The sequence below is a fragment of the Vipera ursinii genome (genome assembly GCF_947247035.1).
Source record: "Vipera ursinii genome assembly, chromosome: 4".
NCBI lineage: Eukaryota > Metazoa > Chordata > Lepidosauria > Squamata > Viperidae > Vipera > Vipera ursinii.
Window position 1 is genome coordinate 61165552 of NC_139514.1, and position 22085 is coordinate 61187636.

Genomic DNA, 22085 nt, shown 5'->3' on the forward strand with positions numbered 1-22085 from the left:
TTAGTTGCGAAGTCATGTGTGACCCATCGTGACCCCATGGACAACGTTCCTCCAGGCCTTCCTGTCCTCTACCATCTTCTGGAGTCCATTTAAGTTCACTCCTACTGCTTCAGTGACTCCATCCAGCCACCTCATTCTCTGTCGTCCCCTTCTTCTATTGCCCTCAATCTTTCTCAGCATTAGGCTCTTCTCCAGTGAGTCCTTCCTTCTCATTAGGTGGCCAAAGTATTGGAGTTTCAGCTTCAGGATCTGGCCTTCTAAAGAGCAGTCAGGGTTGATCTCCTCTAGGACTGACCGGTTTGATCGCCTTGCAGTCCAAAGGACTTGCAGGAGTCTTCTCCAGCACCAGAGTTCAAAGGCCTCAATTCTTTGGCGCCCAGCCTTTCTTATGGTCCAACTTTCAAAGCCATACATTGCAACTGGGAAGACTATATGTACTTTTGTTGGCACGGTGATGTCTCTGTTTTTTAGTATGCTGTCTAGATTTGTCATGGCTTTCCTCCCCATGAGTAAGCATCTTTTAATTTCTTGGCTGCAGTCCCTGTCTGCGGAGCCCACAAAAATAAAATCTGTCACTACCTCCATTTCTTCCCCATCCATTTGCCAGGAATTGAGAGGGCCAGATGCCATGATCTTGGTTTTCCTAACGTTAAGTTTCAAGCCAACTTTGCACTCACCTTCACCCGCAACAGGAGGTTTTTTAGTTCCTCTTCATTTTCTACCATTAGAGTGGTATCATCTGCATATCTTAGGTTGTTGAAATTTCTCCCGACAATCTTAATTCCAACTTTTGATTCATCTAACCCTGCCTTTCTCATGATGTGCTCTGCATATAAGTTAAACAGGTAGGGTGACAGTATACAGCTTTGCCGGACTCATTTCCCAAATTTGAACCAATCAGCGCTTCCGTGTCCAGTTTTCACTGTTGCTTCTTGACCCGCATATAGGTTTCTCAAGAGACAAATAAGATGGTCTGGTACGCCCATCTCTTTAAGAACTTGCCACAGTTTGTTGTGATCCACACAATCAAAGGCTTTAGCATAGTCAATGAAGCAGAAGTAGATCTTTTTCTGGAACTCCCTAGCATTCTCCATGATGTTGGCAATTTGATCTCTAGATCCTCTGCCTCTTCGAAATCCTGCCTGTACTTCTCGTAGTTCTCGATCCACATACTGCTGGAGTCTAGCTTGTAGGATTTTAAGCATAACTTTACTAGCATGTGAAATGAGTGCAATGGTGTTATAGTGTGAACATTCTTTGGCACTGCCTTTCTTTGGAATTGGAATGTAAACTGATCTTTTCCAATCCTGTGGCCACTGTTGAGTTTTCCAAATTTGCTGGCAAATTGAGTGTAGCAGTTTTATTGCATCGTCTTTCAAGATTTTGAATAGCTCAGCTGGAATACTGTCACTTCCACTAGCTTTGTTGTTGTTCAGCTTTCCTAAGGCCCACTTCACATCACATTCTAGGATGTCTGGCTCGAGGTGAGTGACCACCTCATCGTGGTTATCAGGGACATTAAGCTCATTCTTGTATAGTTCTTCTGTGTAATTTTGCCACCTCTTCTTAATCTCTTCTGCCTCTGTTAAGTCCCTGCCATTTTGGTCCTTTATCGTGCCCATCTTTGCATGAAACTTTCCCTTCATCTCTCCAATTTACTTAAAGCAATCTCTTGTCCTCCCTATTCTATTGTTTTCTTCTATTTCTTTGCACTGTTCATTTAAGAAGGCAATCTTATCTCTTCTAGCTATTCTCTGGAATTCTGCATTCAATTGGGCGTATCTTTCTTTTTCTCCCTTGCCTTTCACTTCTCTCCTTTCCTCAGCTATTTCATTTCATTTCATTTCATTTATTTGATTTCTATACCACCCTTCTCCCTAGGGACTCAGGGCGGTTCACAGGGCATATATAAATAGCTATACAAAAATTAAAAGAGAATTAAACCATGCCCAATTAAAATACAACAATGATAGAATAATAAAAACCAATTAAAAAAACCCATATTCCCCATTAGGCCAGACCAGATAATTCAAAAAAGTGGGTCTTCAACCCGCGACGGAAGGATCGGAGGTCCGATGCCATCCAGAGCTCAACCGGCAGTTGGTTCCATAATGCCGGAGCACCCACAGAGAAGGCCCTCCCCCTGGGGGCCACCAGTTGACATTCCCTGACCGGAGGCACCCTGAGGAGGCCCTCTCTGTGGGCACGCACAGGGCGGAGGGGAGTTGACGCCGGCAGCAGGTGGTCCTCGAGGTATCCCGGACCCATGCCATGTAAGGACTTAAACATCATAACCAAGACCTTGCAAAGCTTCCTCAGACAGCCATTTTGCTTTCTTGCATTTCTTTTTCTTTGGGATGGTTTTAGTTGCTACTTCTTGTACTATGTTGCAAACCTCTGTCCATAGTTCTTCAGGCACTCTGTCTATCAGATCTAGTTCCTTAAATCTATTTGTCACCTCTACTGTATATTCATCAGCAATATGATTTTGTTCATACCTGAGTGGCCTAGTGCTTTTCCCTAATTTCTTCAGTTTAAGCCTAAATTTTGCAACAAGCAGCTCATGGTCTGAGCCACAGTCAGCTCCTGGTCTTGTTTTTACTGACTGTATATTGCTTTTCCATCTTTGGCTGCAGAGCACATAGTCAATCTGATTTCTGTGTTGACCATCTGGTGATGTCCATGTGTAGAGCCATCTCTTGGGTTGTTGGAAAAGAGTGTTTGCTATGACCATCGTATTCTCTTGACAAAATTCTGTCAGCCTGTGCCCTGCTTCATTTTGTACTCCAAGGCCAAACTTGCCTGTTATTCCGGTTATCTTTTGGCTTCCTACTTTAGCATTCCAATCCCCCATGATGATAAGGACATCATTTTTTGGTGTTAGTTCTATAAGGTGCTGTAGGGATTCACAGAACCGGTCAATTTCATCCTCTTCAGCATCAGTGGTTGAGGCATAGACTTGGACCACTGTCATATTGAATGGTTTGCCTTGGATTCGAACTGAGATCATTCTGTCATTTTGGGGATTATACCCCAATATTGCTTTTCCTACTCTTTTATTGACCATGAAGGCTACTTCATTTCTTCTGAGGGATTCTTGCCTACAGTAGTATACCTGATGGTCATCTGAATAAAATTCACCGATTCCTGTCTATTTTAGTTCGCTGATTCCTAAGATGTCGATGTTCAGTCTTGTCATCTCTTGTTTGACCACGTCCAGCTTTCCTTGATTCATGGATCTTACATTCCATGTTCCTATGGAAAAAAAATCTTTACAGCATCAGACTTTCCTTTCCCCACCAGATACATCCACAGCTGAGCGTCCCTTCGGCTTTGGCCCAGTCGCTTCATTCTTTCTGGTGCTACTAGTACTAGCCCTCTGCTCTTCCCCAGTAGCATATTGGACACCTTCCGACCTGAGGAGCTCATCTTCCAGTATCATATTTTTTTTTCCTTTTGGTACTGTCCATGGGGTTTTCATGGAAAAGATACTGGAGTGGGTTGCCATTTCCTTCCTTTCCTTTGGTCAGAACGCTCTGCTATGTCCTGTCCATCTTGGGTGTCCCTGCATGGCATAGCTCATAGCTTCATTGAATTATGCAAGCCCCTTTGCCACAACAAGGCAGTAATCCATGAAGGGGACATGCAGTAACTGCATTGTAATAAAGACCTGTATATGTCTGGTCAGATATAAACGTAACTGCATAATCCCAATATTAGATTGCAGTTACAGAAAGCTTGAATATTTATATTCATTATAATGACAGTTACATATTTCTCCCGTATATCCAGTTATGATTGATCATTAAAAGAGAAATAGAATCTGAACCCTTTACTTTGATGAATAGCATTTTCTGTTCAATTAAGATTATTCATGATTTGGGTATTCTTTTTATTTTGCTTTTTTTTTTTAAATGGTGAGGGAAATAAATCAGCAGAAAACAAGTTTCAAGGACATACTAATGCACCTAAACCAATAGGTACAAATGTTGGCTTCTTTTAATTTGATATTTTTTTTAAAAAAATGATATAAATGTATTTGACTGAAAGAAAAAAATTATATCCAGATAGATTTCTGAAAGTAATAGCCTCAGCAGGAACAAAATAAAATCTGTTATTATCTATATAGATAGATAATGCAGTTGTCTGTATTATTTATTACTGTAAAAGCCTATAAGGGATTGCAAATATTTTTCCCATTTTTGATGTGACATTTTGAAAATAAAATCATGTCTTTTTTCTTTCCATTTTACAAAACTTTAATCACTTATGTGAATATTTGGATGAATTATTTAGAGAAAAATAATGCAGTTAAATCGAAATTCAGTTATTTTTTTTCTTTTCTACTCTAATACCAACTGCTAACATTTAAATTAGACTGATATAATTTCTTCAGTTATTTATATATATACTGTACAATATTTCAAATAAAATAATAATCTTGTTTGACTACCTATAAAATTATTATTGTGAAAAAAATTTATTTAAATGCTGAAAGAATAAGAATTATGAATGAGAAAATATATAGGAATTATGAAGGGTTTTTTTCTTCTTTTCTGAACTGTTGCTTTCTTATTTATTTAGTAAATTTATAAACCACCCATTTCATATTTATGACTCTGGGCATCTCACAGTTGAAACAGAATAAAAACAGTAAAAAGCAACCAGAGTTAAAAGCAACCAAAACAAACAAACAAACATTAAAATAGCAGCTGAGAAAACTGATATTTTGGATATAACATCCATTAATTAAATTTTTAAAGACATTTGGTAAAGTGTCGCCTTACCAGGAAAAGACATGAGGACCAAAAAAAAAAAAAGTCACAGTTCAAGATTTTACTTTTAGTGCTTCCATTCTAATGTTTGGGTTGTGACATTATGATGTGTGTTTCATCATTTACTCTTCCTCTACTTTGTAATTGCTGATATTAAAAAAGGCTCTTGGATGAACATAGTGGTCATAAATTAAGGGGATCTTTCTCTGTGCTTATTGTTAATAATTAAGATCAGAAAGCAAAATAAATAGACTTTTTTTTCCAAAGAAGAAATTGAATCCCTTGAGCATGTATCTTGGGATATCTGGTTATAATCTTAATTAATCTATTAATAATCTATTTGCTAAGTAAAATGTGTGAAAAAATACTAGTCTGAAGTGACAGAAAAGTTCAAGAAGGATCTTTTTATACTAGGTGAATGGTCATCAAATGTTAAAAGTTTTTCAATTAAGCTTAAAATGAGGTCCTTTGTGGTAACATACCCTAAATTTGCAAATGCACTGAGAGTTTTGAACTGTAACAAACCATGAAAAAGAACTTGGGGTCATGCTGGATAGTACTACATTAGAAATTTCATACTGAAATGGGCCAATGTAGTATTGCCCTTTTACAAATATCTGGTACATCTGCCTCTTGAACAGTCTACAATCATGATAGCTACAGTGGGAAAAGAATGCAAGAGAGCCAAAAAAAATATGGTTTAGAAGAGCACAATACCAGTAATCAGAAGCCAAGTCATTCTGGGGGGGAAAAGCTTAAATATTTCTGACAATAGCTTTGAAAAAGGCATCTGATCAAAGTTCTGATCAAAGTACATAAATCACACTTACCTTTTGGCCTAGACTATCCTTTTTTCCCCTTTGGCCTTGCTTCATTAACTAGGCAATCCTCAACTTATGACAATTTGTTTAACGCTGTTCAAAGTTATGATGGCCTTGGAAAAAGTTACTTACAATCTGTACTTTCACTTAAATGTTGCACCACCCTTGTGGTTTCATGATCACAATTTGCATGCTTGGCAACCTGCTCGCATTTACTATCTATTGCAGTATCCTGCAGTCGTATGATCAGAATTTACAAGCTTTTTTGCTGATTGCTTTAAAAAAAACATTGGGGAAGCTAGATTTGCTTAATGACCACCATAGAAATTGTTGTAAAATTTGATCTGATTTGACTTACAATCACATTGACTTAAAATATGAATTTAAGTCCCAATTTTGGTCATAAGTACTAACTGTAAGACTGATGATTTCCAATACAAATGGAAACAGGTGGCAACAGGCAACAGGTGATAACTATGAAGCGGTTACCTACCGACACTCCAAGAGGCTACTTCCATGCCAACATCAAAGATGGAGGCCTGGGGGGTACCTTGCTTCCTAACCTTGATCCCGTTATTCCAGGCGACCCAACTTGAAAAGATTGCATCGCATCCCATCACGCTGTTTTAGACTCTGCAGCGACAAGATGTTTTTGGCCCATTGAGATGCCTGATAAACCAGCCTTGTAGAGTGAATGCTACAAGAGTAACAACTAAAGCTGAAGTACGAGAGGAATGGAAGATTGTACGCTCAAAGTTAACTGATGGTTGAGAACTAAGTGTCCTGGACATCGATGTGTCCAGCCACAAGTCACTATTATGCTCCTCTCAAGTGTTTCCCTGCCTATATCCTAGGGAGATCCAATTGAGGGGTAGTACACTTCCTAACAGATCGAGGAGCATGTGAGGCAGTAACCATCAGATCATAGATGAGACCTGCAGAGGAGCCTGCTGGGCCCCTGAGACAATCAACCACATACTGCAAGTTTGTGAGTTGACGCATGATGCAAGATGTGCATGACACAATCGCATTCTTTAGCATCTTGAACAACTTCTGTGAAAACAAGGTGTCCACCCAAGTGTTAGCCAATTATTCCATTTGGCGCATCATTCATTAAACCGGATTTAATCGTGGAGGCAATGAACCATCTATGGATCATAGATGTCTCTTTGGTTGCCAGCTATAGAACAAGTGAGACTCAGGATATTAAAACCTCAAAATATGGACAGCCTGACTGTGTCATTGCCATTCAACCTTGGACTGCCACTTCCCCTTCCGCTTCGCTGCAACATCTTCTCATAGTCATTTCAAATCGAGGACTACTTTATGATCCGTTGGGTGTGGGACTTAGGACTCTGGGCCTGAGTCATAGAGACTTCATGGACTTGTGTCTTCTTACCAACATTGGCTCTCTCAGATGTTACGATCTCTACAAGCATGGAAATGGGAATGGCTGAACTGGAACTGGTGGACACATGATTCCTGACCCACCACAAAGCTGCAACTCCACTAGTAGAACTATCTATTAGTAATTCATCATCCTTACAGGGGTTCACCCCTCTAATAATTTATGTAACCTAGCCCTTGACTTATGACCATAATGGAGCCCAGAATTTAGTCATAAATTATTGCAGTCATAAGTCAAGGCAACACATAACCAGACTCCATTTTTCAACCATTTTAATAATGGTTGTTAAGCGAGTCACCATGGAGATTAGGTGAATGTAACATAAAGTGGGCATTTTTGCCAGACTTCCTGTAAAATCTCATCCCTGGGCTCCAGATCTTGTACTCAGCATGAGATATGATCACTCAAAAGCCCTCATTAAACAGCTTGTAGTAGACGAGAGACTCAGTTGATCTAGTGAGGATTCCAATTTCATTGCCAGTAAATCCAACTGGTACTTTGCCTCCCCTGTGACATACCTAATTAAACTTGAATTTCCTAAATACCAGAGAGCCTTTACTGTGCACAATGTCAAGTCCTTCCCTCAATTGTACTTAAAGGCTGATACAAAATAATAACTTTCTCAGGACACACTGGAATAATAGAGCATGTGTTTCTCTAAAGCCTGTATTACAGATACATTCATACTAGCCTCAAATCACCATTATTGCAAAAATGTCCAGGATACACAGGATACACCTCCCTGTTGTTTTGAGTTACCAAGACTGCTAAAGCATACAAGACTGCCAGTTATGTGCAGCAGGGTTCAAAATTTGTCAGATGCCCTGTGCAATAAGTCAAACTCAGTGAACACCTACAGTACTTCACCATTTTAGAGTGCTCTGTCATAGACAGATATAGTCTTGCACATACTAATCTTTTTATCTTACTCTACACCCATATTCCTTATTCCTTTGTTTTAGATTCTTATAAACATTTATTCTATATGTACTTTCTGTTTTAATATTTTCTAGTTTTTCTTTTTCTTTTCCTTTTTTCAGACTCTGATGTATCTTTTATGCTTTTTACATACCTTCTTACACTGGTCTATAATAATTTTCACATTTTACAAATTCTTTAGTTCTGAAGAGTCATTCTTACATACAGGTTCGCAAAGTCTAGTTAACGAAGAAGGGCAGGAAATGAGCATCCTCCCGTTGATAGGGCGTGCAACTTAGGCGTCCTCCTGGATACACGACTCAGTTTTGAAGATCATATAGGAGTTGTGGCCAGGGGGGCTTTTGCCCAGGTGCACCAGTTGCGCCCCTATCTGGACTGAGATGCTCTACGTACAGTCACTCATGTGCTCGTTACCTCCAGTATAGATTACTGCAATGCTCTCTACATGGGGCTGCTCTTGAAGAGCACCCGGAGGCTCCAGCTGGTGCAGAATGTGGCCACGCGGGTAGTTATGGGAGCATCCTGATACTCCCATATTACACCCCTCCTGCGTGAGCTGCATTGGTTATCGGTTGTCTTCCGGATGAGATTTAAGGTGCTGGTACTCACCTTTAAAGCCCTACATGGCCTAGGCCCAGGATATTTGCAGGACCGTCTGCTGCCAGGAACAACTTCCCATCGCCCGGTGCGCTCACACAGGGAGGGCTTCCTCAGGGTGCTGTCGGCTAGACAATGTTGGCTGGCAACCCCCATGGGGAGGGCCTTCTCTGTGGGAGCACCTGCCCTGTGGAATCAGCTTCCCCTTGAGCTCCGGTTGGCCCTGGATCTCCGGTCCTTTCGTCGCAACCTCAAAACATTTCTTTTCCATCAGGCTGACCTGGACTGATGATAGGGGTTTTTAAAAGAAAATGTTTTTAATATTTTATCACTGGGGCTTGTTAGTTTAATCTCTTTTTTAATCATTTGTATTATTGTGTTTTATTGTTGTTAGCCGCCCTGAGTCCTTCGGGAGATAGGGCAGCATATAAGTCCCAATAATAAATAAATCCTTCTTCTCTTTACAAATGCCCCAGAAGCATCTGTGGACACATTGTTAAGCTGGGCCTTGGCATGATCCTTCACGGCTATTATGTTTTTAGTTTACTGTCAACTTAAATGAAAAATGAATTGCTTAGGAACCTCTTTCTATGAAGTCTTATAAACAGTGTAAATTTTTGTATGTCTAATGTGCCCGTGCAGATGTTGCAACAACCTATCCTGACAAGAAATCCATCTTGATGTATGTGACATCACTTTTCCAAGTCCTGCCCCAGAAGGTTACTCTAGAAGCCATCCATGAAGTTGAAACATTGCCACAGGAAGTAAAGCACATTAGAGAACAACAAATCCAATTACATCCACAACGGTTTTCTCAACAGGTGAGTCATATTTTTCCCCTGTTATTTGAGACTAGTGAACAGTAAATTCCTGCAGAGTCATTTCTGTACTTGGCTTGTGTTTATTTAAGTGGTAAAGAGACTCCAATTATGAAACAGTGAAGCTACTGAACTTCCCTGTAGTTATCAAAATCTTTCATTTAACAATTTACAAGGATTATTACTGAATATTTCTATTTGGGTAGAAATGTTAAGGTATTGGGAACAGCAGGTGACATTTGTATTATTTTTGTACAGGTATTGATCACTTTTTCCCACAAGCTGAAATATTTTAGACCTACCCTTAAATTATTTTTAATTATAGTTCTTCTTTTTCAACCTGGAAAAGGTTCCCTTTCATTGATTTCAGATCTTATTTTCATGGATTATATTTTAACTGCTATGCATATTAAAAGTTGCTGTTTTCAAAATGTAGATTTTTGTTATTTCTATGTTTCACATGATGTATATTAAGCTGCAATAACATGCACACATTTATTTAAAAAATCTGAAACAGTAAGGTAAATGTCAAGACACTTACTTTGACATTATTAAGGCTTTGCTGACCCAAAGTTTTCAGGATTATAATAATTTACTAAAAGCTACTTGATTTTTTTAATTGCTTAATGTTTTTTCATTGTCTATTTGTTTCATTTAACAATATGGATATATAAAAAAGCATGAATAATTGGAAAATATTCATCAGTAGATCTACTAGGGAAGTAATCATATATTAATTATTTAATACGTTCAGGTCATGTTTGTATCAGTTACCATAATTTTTCATTTCCCTAGCTATTAGCCAGATCTAATAGCTACTGAGTCCTATTGTGTGTTTTGGAGCAGCTTCTTTCTATAATTTTATGTTCTGATGAAAAAATGAACTTTAAAAGTAGCAGAAGCTGAATAATTAAATAAAGATTTGAATCAAACATCCCAGGACATATTGTGGTTGAACATTAAAAATTCATATACACAGTTTTTCTGTTAAAATATTTCTTCAAGCAAAACTCCCTACCAACAAAAATACTCCATGGCTATTGGGTATCTTTCCATACCCAAAAGAAGATACTACATGAGACTGTCTAGGCCTTTTGTAAAAATAAAGTCTTTTCCAACAGCAGTCAGTTGTGGTCTCAGTTGTTTAGAGCAGAGTTCCCCAACCTTTTTGGCTTTGTGAACCAGTGGGGGGGTGAAGGGGATGGTTCCGCACAAATGGAGCACACTGGTCGCCTGCTGTTCACGCAAGTGGGGATATGTATGCGTGCATGCACCCACCTGCCACTTCCGCAGCCCAGTTCCAAACAGCTCAAGGCCCAGAGATGGGCCATGGCCCAGGAGTTGGGGACCCCTGGTTTAGAAAGTGAAAACTTTTAAGCTAGTGTTTGTAGTAGACAAAACTCACAACAAAATTAGCTAATCTCACTGAGAATTTATTATATTTAATTTGGTTTGTTACAACCATCATGATCAGCCATCTCGCTTAGTTTAACACTGTAGTTTGTATACTTTCAGAAGTTATTTTGTTTTAGTGATGCTGTTATTAGGTCTTTTTAAAAACAAACTTTAGAAAAGACTAAAGAAGTTCCAGATTTTCTGTAAGGTCATTCCCCACCCCTCACAAAGGTTTATAAAGGAAAATGTCATATTGAAACAAAGACCTTTTTTATTTTGTATGATTACTCATCCTTGTGCCTGTAGTTTAACCATTTTTACAGTTATATTGAGTGATGTAATTAGAAGTTCTGGGGCCTTCAGATATTAATTACAGTTACTACAGCCTTTATGGGCCATCGGACCATTTTACACCTTTGCAGAGAACTGAATATATTTATTCAGAACCTTTCTGGGTTCATGTCCTTTTGCTTTAAGTGCATTTAATCACAGAGATCTTTATTGATGATAGGCGATAATTACAGGTACTTCAAATATTTTTTTCTATTTCTATTTCTCATTAAGCATATATTTGCTGTTTAATCCTTGAGCATTTCTTGAAGTAAGATGGCTGCTGACATTCTCCCCTGAAATATACTACATTTCATCCATTTTGTTACCCACATTCATCCATGTATGACTGCTTTTCTTCCTAATTTCTTCTCCTTAGATAAAAGTCAGTGTAGCACAGGGCCATGTGCACACCCCTTCACCTAAGCCTCGTTTCAAAAGCTATGCGTACACACAAACTGCTTATGTCATTTCCCCTGACCAAAAAGGGAGGATGTTCCCTCCACAGGTCTGTCAATATTATTTTTTGTTGTGAATAACACTCTTCTTCTAATACGCCTGTGCTTGCTGTGGGAAATAAATGCACCCTTTTTGCTTGCGTCCATTTTAATTTTCAGTGGTATTCTTGTTAGGGGGTTTTTTGTGTGTTATTTGGGTCAGCCAACTCTTTTTTCTATAAGGCTGGCCTTTTCTAGTTACACCTTTTTTACATTAGATAGTTACTGTAAAAATATTAAAAGCCTCAATAAAAGATTAAGTTTTAAAGACATAAATCCAATCCTTAATTCTTTTATATCATAAATCTAAAGTCAAAGATACAAATAATTACTATGAACACTGAGGAGATGTTTTTCTTGAGTTTCCTAAACATTTCTCTTTGCCTTTTTGAATCAGTGTAGAAATGAAAGAAATGTCATACATTACATGAGGTTGCATTTCTTGAATCTTAGACATCAGGTCAATAAATATTTATTCTGTATTAACAGATATTTCTCTCTCTTCATATTGCATATAGTTTTTTTTAAAGGGATAATTATTTAAACAAGTGTAACATCAGACAATTCTGCATACTCTTACCAGGGATAGCTTTAGAAAACAGATTGAAAAAAAGAAATTGTGGTAGCTGTATTTAGAATTTAGTAATTTTAATTTGACAGCCACTTTGGTGTAGTGAAAAGCATCAAGCTGGAAGCCAGGAGACTGTGAGTTCTAGTCCCACCTTGGGCACAAAGCCAGCTGGGTGACCTTGAACTAGACATTTTCTCTCAGCCCAAGAAAGAAAGCAAAGCACTTCTGGAAAGCCTTGCCAGGAAAACTGCAGGCAGGCAGTCTCCCAGAATCGGACCCAATTGAAAAGGAAAAAAATAATCACAATATGACTACTAAAGGAAATAACTGCAGAATAACTCATATATTTCTGCATACATCTATCATTATTATTTACCTTCTGTAGTCTTTATTTTTGATCATTAGATACCTTTAACTAGTGACAGAAATGACAGACCTGCTTTGCCTCTATTGCCCTGCCCATAGCCATATTAATCCCTATAGCTCAGACATGTCAAACACAAGGCCCAGGGGCCAGATCCGGCCCGCGAAGTGGTTTCATGCGGCCCACGAAGCCATCCTGGAAACAGTGAGGGAACGGCCCCCACTGCGTTGGCCCTGGCCCAGAGACCCTCCTTCTGCCAGAGACCCTCAGATCTGTCCCACTCCTGCCCAGGCCCCCATAGACACCCTTGATGCGAACGATGTAGAGCTGGCCACGCCCACCCAGTAGGCCATATGCACTCTAGCCACGCCCACCCAGTAGGCTACGCCTACCCTGGCCATACCCACCCAGCCCCCTCAGGGCAACCGCAATGCTGATGCGGCCCTCAATGAAATTGAGTTTGACACCCCTGCTATAGCTGTATTAAATACTGTTTCTGCTACCTATTATCAAGGTTAATACTTCCCCATTTTGGAGCAAATTTACATTATTCTATTTCTTTTTTATTGTATTTTAAAACAAATATCTCTGTATGATGTGTAGTAAAATTCATTTACGGCATCCATCTTTTCTCCTGAATACCTTAAAAGCTGAGTTTGATAGGCACCTAGTAACTGCCCTAGTAACTGCCCTATTTCCTGAATGGACAATTTCATTCGATGAATCTGCCTAGAGATCTCTTATCTGTGGCATGCCTCAAGGATCTCTATTTCCTCCATTTCTTTTTAACATCTACTGTACATGAAGGCAGATCATCCATTCACATTAAGCTTCATGTCATCAGTATGGTGATATTATCTAGTTACACATGTCATCCTAAAAAAAACCAGCCCTTCAAGGTAGTCTAGAAAGAAGCACAACAATTAATACTAGCTTTATCTTTACTATAATGTTACAGCAACAGTTACGGAATCTTGCACTATTGCAAGTATTTCTCCCTATCTTTCCATTTATTCTCTGGAAAAAATAAGAAGTCTCTCCTCTGAAAGACTTGCCGTGCCCCCTATGCATGAGATGTCTTTTCCATCTTAGTTGTCTAATTGTGACTCTTCCTCTTGTCTCCCAAGAACATTGCCATATACCATTAGATATGTGGTGGGAGTTCTGCTTGGTGGTTGGAAGGTTGTAATGATCTGTATAGGCAATAAAAGACTCTAACTGAATTCCTTCAACTCAATGTAATTTTGGGATTGTGAATTGGACAGGTATACAGAATTCAGCATCTAACTTTGAATAGAGTTATAGTCTTCTGATCAAAGATGGTTCACAATGTGGGGGTTCTAATAAATCCAACATTCCTACTTTAGGAGCAAGTAACAACTATGACAGTCTTTCAGTAGCTACTTTTTATGTTAATTGTAAACATTCCTGGACTAAGAAATTTTGTTCACATTCACTTATACTCTAGATATTTGGATCACTGCGTCACATTCATGACACCAGATATTGATTGGTATCTCATTATTTTTCGTGACATCAGAGTAACAGAATAACAGAGTTGGAAGGAACTTTGGAGGTCTTCTACTCCAAACCTCTTCTCAAGCAGGAGACCCTATACCATTTCAGACAGGTGGTTCTCCAGTCGTTTCTTAAAAACCTCAACTGATGAAGCACCTACAACTTTTGAAGGCAAGCTGTTCCACTGGTTAATTGTTCTTGCCCATAGGAAGTTTCTCCTTAATTCCAGGTCGCTTCTCTCCTTAATTAGTTTCTATTTATTCTTTCTTGTCTTGCCTTCTGGTGCTTTGGAAAATAGTTTGACCCCCTCTTCTTTGTGGCAGCTGTTCAAATATTGGAACACTGATATCAAGAACTGCATTGTCTGCCAGTCGGCATCTGCATCTAATTCAAGGTGCTAGTTGTCACCTTTAAAATTGTATATGGCTCCAGATCTGGTTAGCTAAGGGAACACCTTTTTTTGAATTTATCCAATCAAACCAACTAAGGTTAGGTCCCACCAGGGCCATCCCTATAGGAAGCCACTGATCAGCACTAGAAGTATACATTCTCAATAGCCATCCCATTCTTTTAAGCTCTCTCTTCGCAATGATTCACACACCTTTTTCCTTCTTTGAGTTCAAGAAAATGATAAATGTGTCTATCTGGCATAGCAGGAAGCTGTGTTATAATTGAAGGTGGGTGTGTAGATGCATGGCATTTCTATGTTTGGTTCTTATAATTCCTGATTTTTGTCATTTTTTAAATATGTATTTGAGTTCTTGGGTATTATTTTATGTTTATACACTTAGCTTGCCAAAGCTTCCAGGAATTGGTGGCATACCAGCCCGGTAAATAACTTAAATAACTAATCATTTTTATCACATGACTGTGGGAGCACTACAATGGCCATAACTTCAGGGACCAGTGCTAAATTATTTTTTTCAGCACTGTTCTAACCTGGAACAGTCACTGAACAAATGGTTATAAATCAAGACCTATCTGTATAATAATTGAGGAGATATGGGGGGTGGGGGAAGCTGAAAGAATAGCAGAAAATGGATGCAATGCAAAGCAATTGATAGCAGGTTTGTGTGATGTGTTCAATTAATAGAAAAGTGCTCCCAGAAGGATATTTTACCACAGTATTTGAAAAAGGGTTTTGTAGGGATATTGGAGAAGGAGTGTGCTAGAACTAGGTATGCTTTTTAAAAAATAAAAAATAAAAAATGAATTGTATTCTGCTGATAGTTTAAAACTATCTTGCTTCTTCTTTAAATTCTAATTATTTGAGATTCATTCCCCCAAATTAATATAGAAAACAGGAGTGCTTCATGATCAAATAGGGTCATTTTCAGCTCTCAAACTGTAATTATTATTCCTTATATACATTCTTTCATCGAAAACTACTAGCATTTAATAGCAAGTTTCTCTGGATAATATTAAGGGGTACAAAAGTACTCTGTATTATAGAAATAGTTTTAGAAGAATTAAAAGAGCAACACTTTATTGTACAGGGTGGAATAGCACAAAGGAAATTTGGTTTTGGGGACAAGAGCTATTTTGGACAGTATATATTTAATTTAAAAATAATTGAAATTTATCTTTAAAAATTGTACTCTTATTATACTAGTAAGAGTTTATAATTACTATTTTATGTACTGATGATTCTTTACTGGGGAAGGAAAGTATCTGAGGAACAAAATCAAGCCATAGAAAATCCATTTGTTTTATTCTATATTCTGTATATATTACGCTTTGTAAAAGAAACAATAAGACAAAATGCACTTCAATTAATGTCAATATAACTTCTTTGCATGCAAGTATATCAAATGTATATCAAAGTATATCAAAACATTTTGACAATCTGCCATGCCTATTTATCTGTAACAGGGCTTTTCAACCAGTGGTACAGGTACCACCTTTGGTACATTGGCACCTGGCAGGTGGTATGCGACCATCCTAGAAAAGTGATAGTGGGGGACTGGAATGAGCTGAACCAGTGGCAGCACCACACAAGCCTGAGCGAGAGATGGCTGGAGCTGCAGGACTGTCAGGGCTCAGCGGAAGCGCCAGTATCAGCGCTTCTTCAGGGCTGTCAGGGCTCAGTGGAAGCGCCAGGATCAGCGCCAGGCTCCACCTGGAGCTTGGCACTGATCCCGGCTTTCTGCTAACCCCAGAAGAAGTGCCAATCAGCTGGAATGTTGCAGCATCCCAGGATCTTGTGATTTACATTCAGATGCTTGGCAACTGGTTCATATTAATGATGGTCAGAGTGTCCCAGGGTCATGTGAAGTGACCAAAACCTGCCGCAACCACCCAGCAGAGGGGGGACATAAAAACCAAACACCCCCCCACCCCTGCTGCCAATCCTCAACAGAAATGCTCACAACAATGAAAACCTTGGACAGGAGGAAGAGCCCCACCAGGTGGGCAGGCAGGTGTCTTGCTCAGCTGTGGCTTGTGGGGCACTTTTTTCAGTGCCATTGTAACTTCGAACAGTCACCAAGTGAACTGTTGTAAGTTGAGGACTACCTGTACTTCATCACTTTTTTCCTTTTTTTTTTTTGGTCATCAAGTTTTTGACACCTTGCTAGACAGCTGGTGGTTCTCGGATGTTGCCATATCCTAAAAGTGGCACAATGGGTGAAAAGGTTGAAAAGCCCTAATCTATAAAGTCAATGATTTAAGTAACATTGAATGATTTTTTATTCTTGAACAATGGATAATAGACCACTACTTTATTCCATTTAAAAGAAAAAATTATCAAAAAAAAAGTCTGTATACGCAGAAAATTTATTTTAAAAGAGACAAGGCTACTACTAAACATCTCGCTTTTGACCCATATCAGTTCACAACTATTGTGGAACCTGTAATAATGGAAATCAATAGGAACTTCAAATCAGTTTAAAATAACTTGACAAACTTGTTTATGGTCATTGCAAATTTACATGGAATGTGTACATTTTTGGTACCTGAAATTGAAAAAGAAAAAAAAATACATAGACATTACAATTTATAGATAGATAGATGATAGATAGATGATAGATAGATAGATAGATAGATAGATAGATAGATAGATAGATAGATAGATAGAATGTACTGTATATGTGCCTGCAGAAGTGAGCCTAATACTTATTTGCCATTAATTTATTTTTGCCAATTCATCCCACTTTTTAAAAAAATAGACATCTGGCTTCTAGTTATGCTATTGGGAATACAATAAGTGTCCTTATGTTCTCCATCAGATGTCTATTCACTCTGCCATCTGCACTTTCAAACAAGGATATGTTAATGATTGACTTCACTAGGCCCTTGAGCTTTATATCAGTTCTGTTGAGAATTAAAAACGAAACATGTCAAAATGTGCATTCCAAATGCAAACCATAACAGAATCCTACATATATTTATTTCTTCACAGATATCACTTCTTGATTCTCTTGTTTCTTGTAACAGAATTTCCCAAACTAAATTCTGCACCAGTCAATTTATAACTCCTTAATATAAGGTGTTGTTAAAAGAAGTGTGTTTCTAGTTTGGACATCCGTAACTAAGACTCTCTGCATAGATCTCTTGAATGGAAGGGAAACATTTGGCCTAGTGTGTCATAGGCTTTTCCCTCTGTGAGGGAAATGTAGGATTCCCCTAATTATTTTAAAAAAATAAAATATGCAGAAAATAAAGTCAACCTTCCTTAGTACACTTCTCTCCGTCTCTCTCATAAAAATGTTCATGTTTTATCTTGTGTAAAAAATTGTCATGTAACTAAAACAAAGACAAAACTGGTGATGAAACTCCACATTCCTGATAAAAAGCAGAGAAGTGTCCCTGCCGCAAATTGTTAGTTTTACATCTGCCATTCATTAGGTACACTTTGCAAGCAGAGACAGATATATTCAAGTGCAAGAAAAAAAATTACTGCTGTCGCCTTTAAAAGACAAGCATCATCTTAGTATAACAATAATAATGTAGAAAAGTCATTATTTAAAATTCCTAATTTATTTGAACTCTAATTTAATATCTGGCAAATATAATGTTATAGGTTATATTAAAATGTAAAAAGGAGGAATTATTTTAACTTACAATTGTACTTTTATAAATATTTACAATGTTTATATGCATTAATGTAGCTCTGCACACAGTTATAATGTAACCTAGTGTAAACACTGAGCTCTCCACAACTCATAAAACAATTAATGTTTTATTTTTAACAGCACATACCTGTAACTAAAGCTGTGCATGAAGAATGTCTGATTACTCCTTTCTGTTAGTATTTATCAGATGGCTTTGTACCCAGTGCCAATTCCAATGCCTTTGTTAAAAAATAATGATAAAAATCTGTATATTGCACCAGATTTTAGCTGAAACTAATGCCATAGGATGTATTAAATATTAAATTGACTACATTTTATTTATTAGTTCAGAAGAAAGTATTTCAATACAATACTAGCGAATTGTTCCTTCAATACATTATTTATTTATCAGCGTTTTGAAAGTCAAGAACAGAAGTTATTTGCAACTTCACCCAGGAGTTCAAAAAGAGACCTAGAAAGCTACCAAACTGCATTAGAAGAAGTCCTGTCATGGCTTCTCTCTGCTGAGGATTCATTGCAAGCCCAAGGAGAGATCTCCACTGATGTGGATGAAGTTAAAGAGCAGTTTCACACGCATGAGGTATGAATGAACAATGTCTATTTCAATAACACAAAAACGTCCCCATATGCTAACTTTTCTATGGTTACAGAATATGACACCCAAAATGTAAAATTTGAATGATATTTTTATTTCATTGGTTTCCTTTTTACAAAACACTTGGATCACATTGTTAATTTCTAGAAACTGGTTTATTCAATAAAAATTGGAATTTTAAAGTAATCTGTAAAATCTCTAAATGAGTACTTTGTTTTCTGTTGGTAATCGTTGTTATAATGATTTCCCAAGGGTTTTATGATGGAATTAACTGCTCACCAAGGACGTGTTGGTGATGTTTTGCAAGTAGGCAGCCAACTTTTGGGAACATTTGGAAAGCTTTCAGAAGATGAAGAAAATGAAATACAAGAACAAATGAATCTTCTAAATTCACGCTGGGAAAATCTCAGAGTCACAAGTATGGAAAAACAGAACAAGTACGTGAATATAAATTTGGATAATCAATTTTGTACTGAATGAAATTATTGTTATAGCATAGCATGTCAAAGTAATATTGTATGAACTTTTCTTTTTTAAATACAAATGTATGAATATCAAATCTTATTCTTTTTTTCAAAACTGAAACTAATATGAAAGTTGCCTTTTAATAATTTGGTAAAATTACCTGTTGAGTTTCCTTTGCCAACTTTTGAATCAAAATTTATTTCCTAGAATATTTTTTATATGCTGATAGGGTAAAGCTTTAACAATTTCATTACTCCATTAATTAATGTATAATAGGCTATCTAATATACAACAAACAATACAAATACTACAAATATATTGTATTTCACCCAAATTATGTTCATGCCAGCATTGTTCTTTGAATGTAGTTATTTAACACAGGAATTGTTTTAACAATAGCCTATTGCAGGGGTAGGCAACCTCGGCTCTTTTTTGACTCATGGACTTCAACTTCCAGAATTCCTGAGCCAGCATAGCTGGCTCAGGAATTCTGGGAGTTGAAGTCCATGAGTCATAAAAGAGCCGAGGTTGCCTACCCCTGGCCTATTGTAATGTCATTTCCCCTGTCAACAGATACAGAGAGAGAGAGAGAGAGAGAGAGAGAGAGAGAGAGAGAGAGAGAGAGAGAGAGAGAGAGATGGCATTGGTTACTCTTTGTAGTAAGGCTTCCATTAGAAATGTTTATTGGTTTCTTTTTATAAATAAGGACATCTGGGAATTAAGCCTTATTATTGCATTTAAAAATTGCATGTATTTTTTTTATTAAAGTATATCTGTTACATCTTGTTCAGGAATGTTATATTAATTTTATAATAAAAAGGAATAAGATTAATTATATAAAAATATATCTAGAAACTTACCATCTTTCTTTAGACCATTATTGATGTGCCTGTATACTATCTTGCAGGGGGGTATAAAGTGATTTATAACACATCTTTTTTCCCAAAATAGCTGGCTACATGCTCTTTCTTAAGAGGGAGGGCTTGGGGAAGTCCACCTAAGAGCTTTAATTTATCTACTGCTTAATCTAATCAAAGTCATATCCATGATCACATCTTGTCCTTGATAATTCGATAAATTAATGGCATTATTTTTTTTAGAATTCTAGTGAAAAGAATTGGAACCAATGTATTAGAGTCTATGAAATTCTTCTGTTACTAAACTATTTTATTCTTAACTAATTCTCCTCTCTCTTTCTCATTCTTTCCCTCTATGAGAGTTAGCATGGAATAGCATATAAGGTGCTAGTTTTACTCCTTCTGTAGACATTGAATCCAGCTGGATGACATTGGGCCAGTCATTCTCCCTTAGCCCCAAAACCAAGCTGGTTGAAAAATAATACCTTATCATATGCATTGACGTAGCCCACACAATATGTAATGCAAAGAGCAAATGCTGAAAACAGCAAGAATAAATACTAAAATGAGATGGATACATGTTTATGTGTGTGTGTATGCATATATGCATATCATCATCATCATCATCATCATCATCATCATCATCATCATCATCACTTTAGCCATCGTCTGTCCACTGCAGGATGAAGGCTTCTTCCGTGTTTCCAGTCAACACGGTCCTGAGCTTTTTTTTTTTTTTTGCCAATTGGGTCCTTTCTGACAAATAAGTTGGAAAAAATAACGATGTTATAAATATAGTATAAAATAGGTTTTTATATTCATTCTGGGTCTTTGTCATCTTTTTCCTTTCTTTTAAGATGGAACAATTATGGTAGCTTTTTATAAAAGACAGTGGTTTAGATTTTACACAAAGTTATGACTTTTTTCAAGCCTATTTATATATCCCTCCTTGGCAGTCTCTCTCATTCTTGCAACATTTGCATCCAAATGCTATAGAAAGATAAAAGATTTCATTCTATGATGCAGGACATTATCTTCTTCCTCTTATGTACACACACACACAAACACACACCTTTGTGCTAAATTTTGGAGTAAATATTGTCTTACATTATACATTATACATTATTTTGAGTGAATTATAATTATTTTGACCAAAAAGCATCTTAGAGAAATAAGAATACATAATATATGTTGGGCTTCCTGAACTCAGGACCCATCTGGCATTTCCAGCCACTGATTTTTATAGGTTGAATAGAGTACTAGGCTCTGACTCAGTAGAAGTCTCTCAGATATTGTATTTGGTGCATCTATACAAGAATCTTTATTGTGATTGCCCTCGCAATGAGGGATGAAATTCGCTGTTATACTCATTGCTGTTTAAATCTATTGCTTATTCCTCCAGGCTTTCTCACAGTTTAAAGGATTCTTTGCCCTGTACTTCATGACTTTATAGCTGAGCAGTTATTGTTTGCTGACATCTCTGCCCTGAGAACATCTGGTTCTTGACTTATCTGTGACCCTCATTAGAAGAATCTCTAAGGGCAAATGATGCCACATACACCACAATGTTGCATTAAAAGTAGAAACCATCCAAAGTCGCAGCTTAAGGCTATCCCTATTTTAAGATCACTCTTTTATACTCACAAAATAATGATAATAACATGGTTTCCAAAAGTGTGAACAGTTAAATTCCCAGTAATATTTTCTGACAAAAGAGAAAACAGTCTATAACTTCAATAATCTATATATTTGCAATTAATAGGAAGTATAAAGATGCACTATAATGTAGCTTTGCTTAATCTATTTTACATTTCTAATAAAATTCTCTCAGAACTGGATGAAAATGTTTTAACTGAATGATATCACAACTGCTGAACTGCTAGGAAATTATTTCTTAGCAAATCAGTAGCAATAGAGCAAAACCTGTGGAGCTAAATCTTCAAGCAGTATTAGACTATAACACCAATTGCCTTTACTAGCATAGTAAGCTGCTTTCAGGAAAATAAACCTAGGGATGTTACCTGAAGCAATGAAATGGGCCTATACAAGGAAAATACATTAA

General features: G+C 37.4%; 1 protein-coding gene across 7 annotated transcripts in view; it reads left to right on the forward strand.

Annotated features, from left to right (window-relative positions):
* DMD (dystrophin) overlaps window positions 1-22085 on the forward strand; it is a 906062-nt gene that overhangs the window by 354791 nt on the left and 529186 nt on the right. For all 7 annotated transcript variants that reach the window (XR_014492555.1, XM_083362891.1, XM_083362889.1 and 4 more), the window contains 3 exons: window positions 9183-9361; window positions 18498-18686; window positions 18954-19138. Coding sequence is in view for 6 of the 7 variants with exons in the window: in XM_083362891.1 (XP_083219017.1) it covers window positions 9183-9361; window positions 18498-18686; window positions 18954-19138 (553 nt within the window). In the remaining variant the exon portion in view is untranslated. The remainder of the gene's footprint in view (window positions 1-9182; window positions 9362-18497; window positions 18687-18953; window positions 19139-22085) is intronic.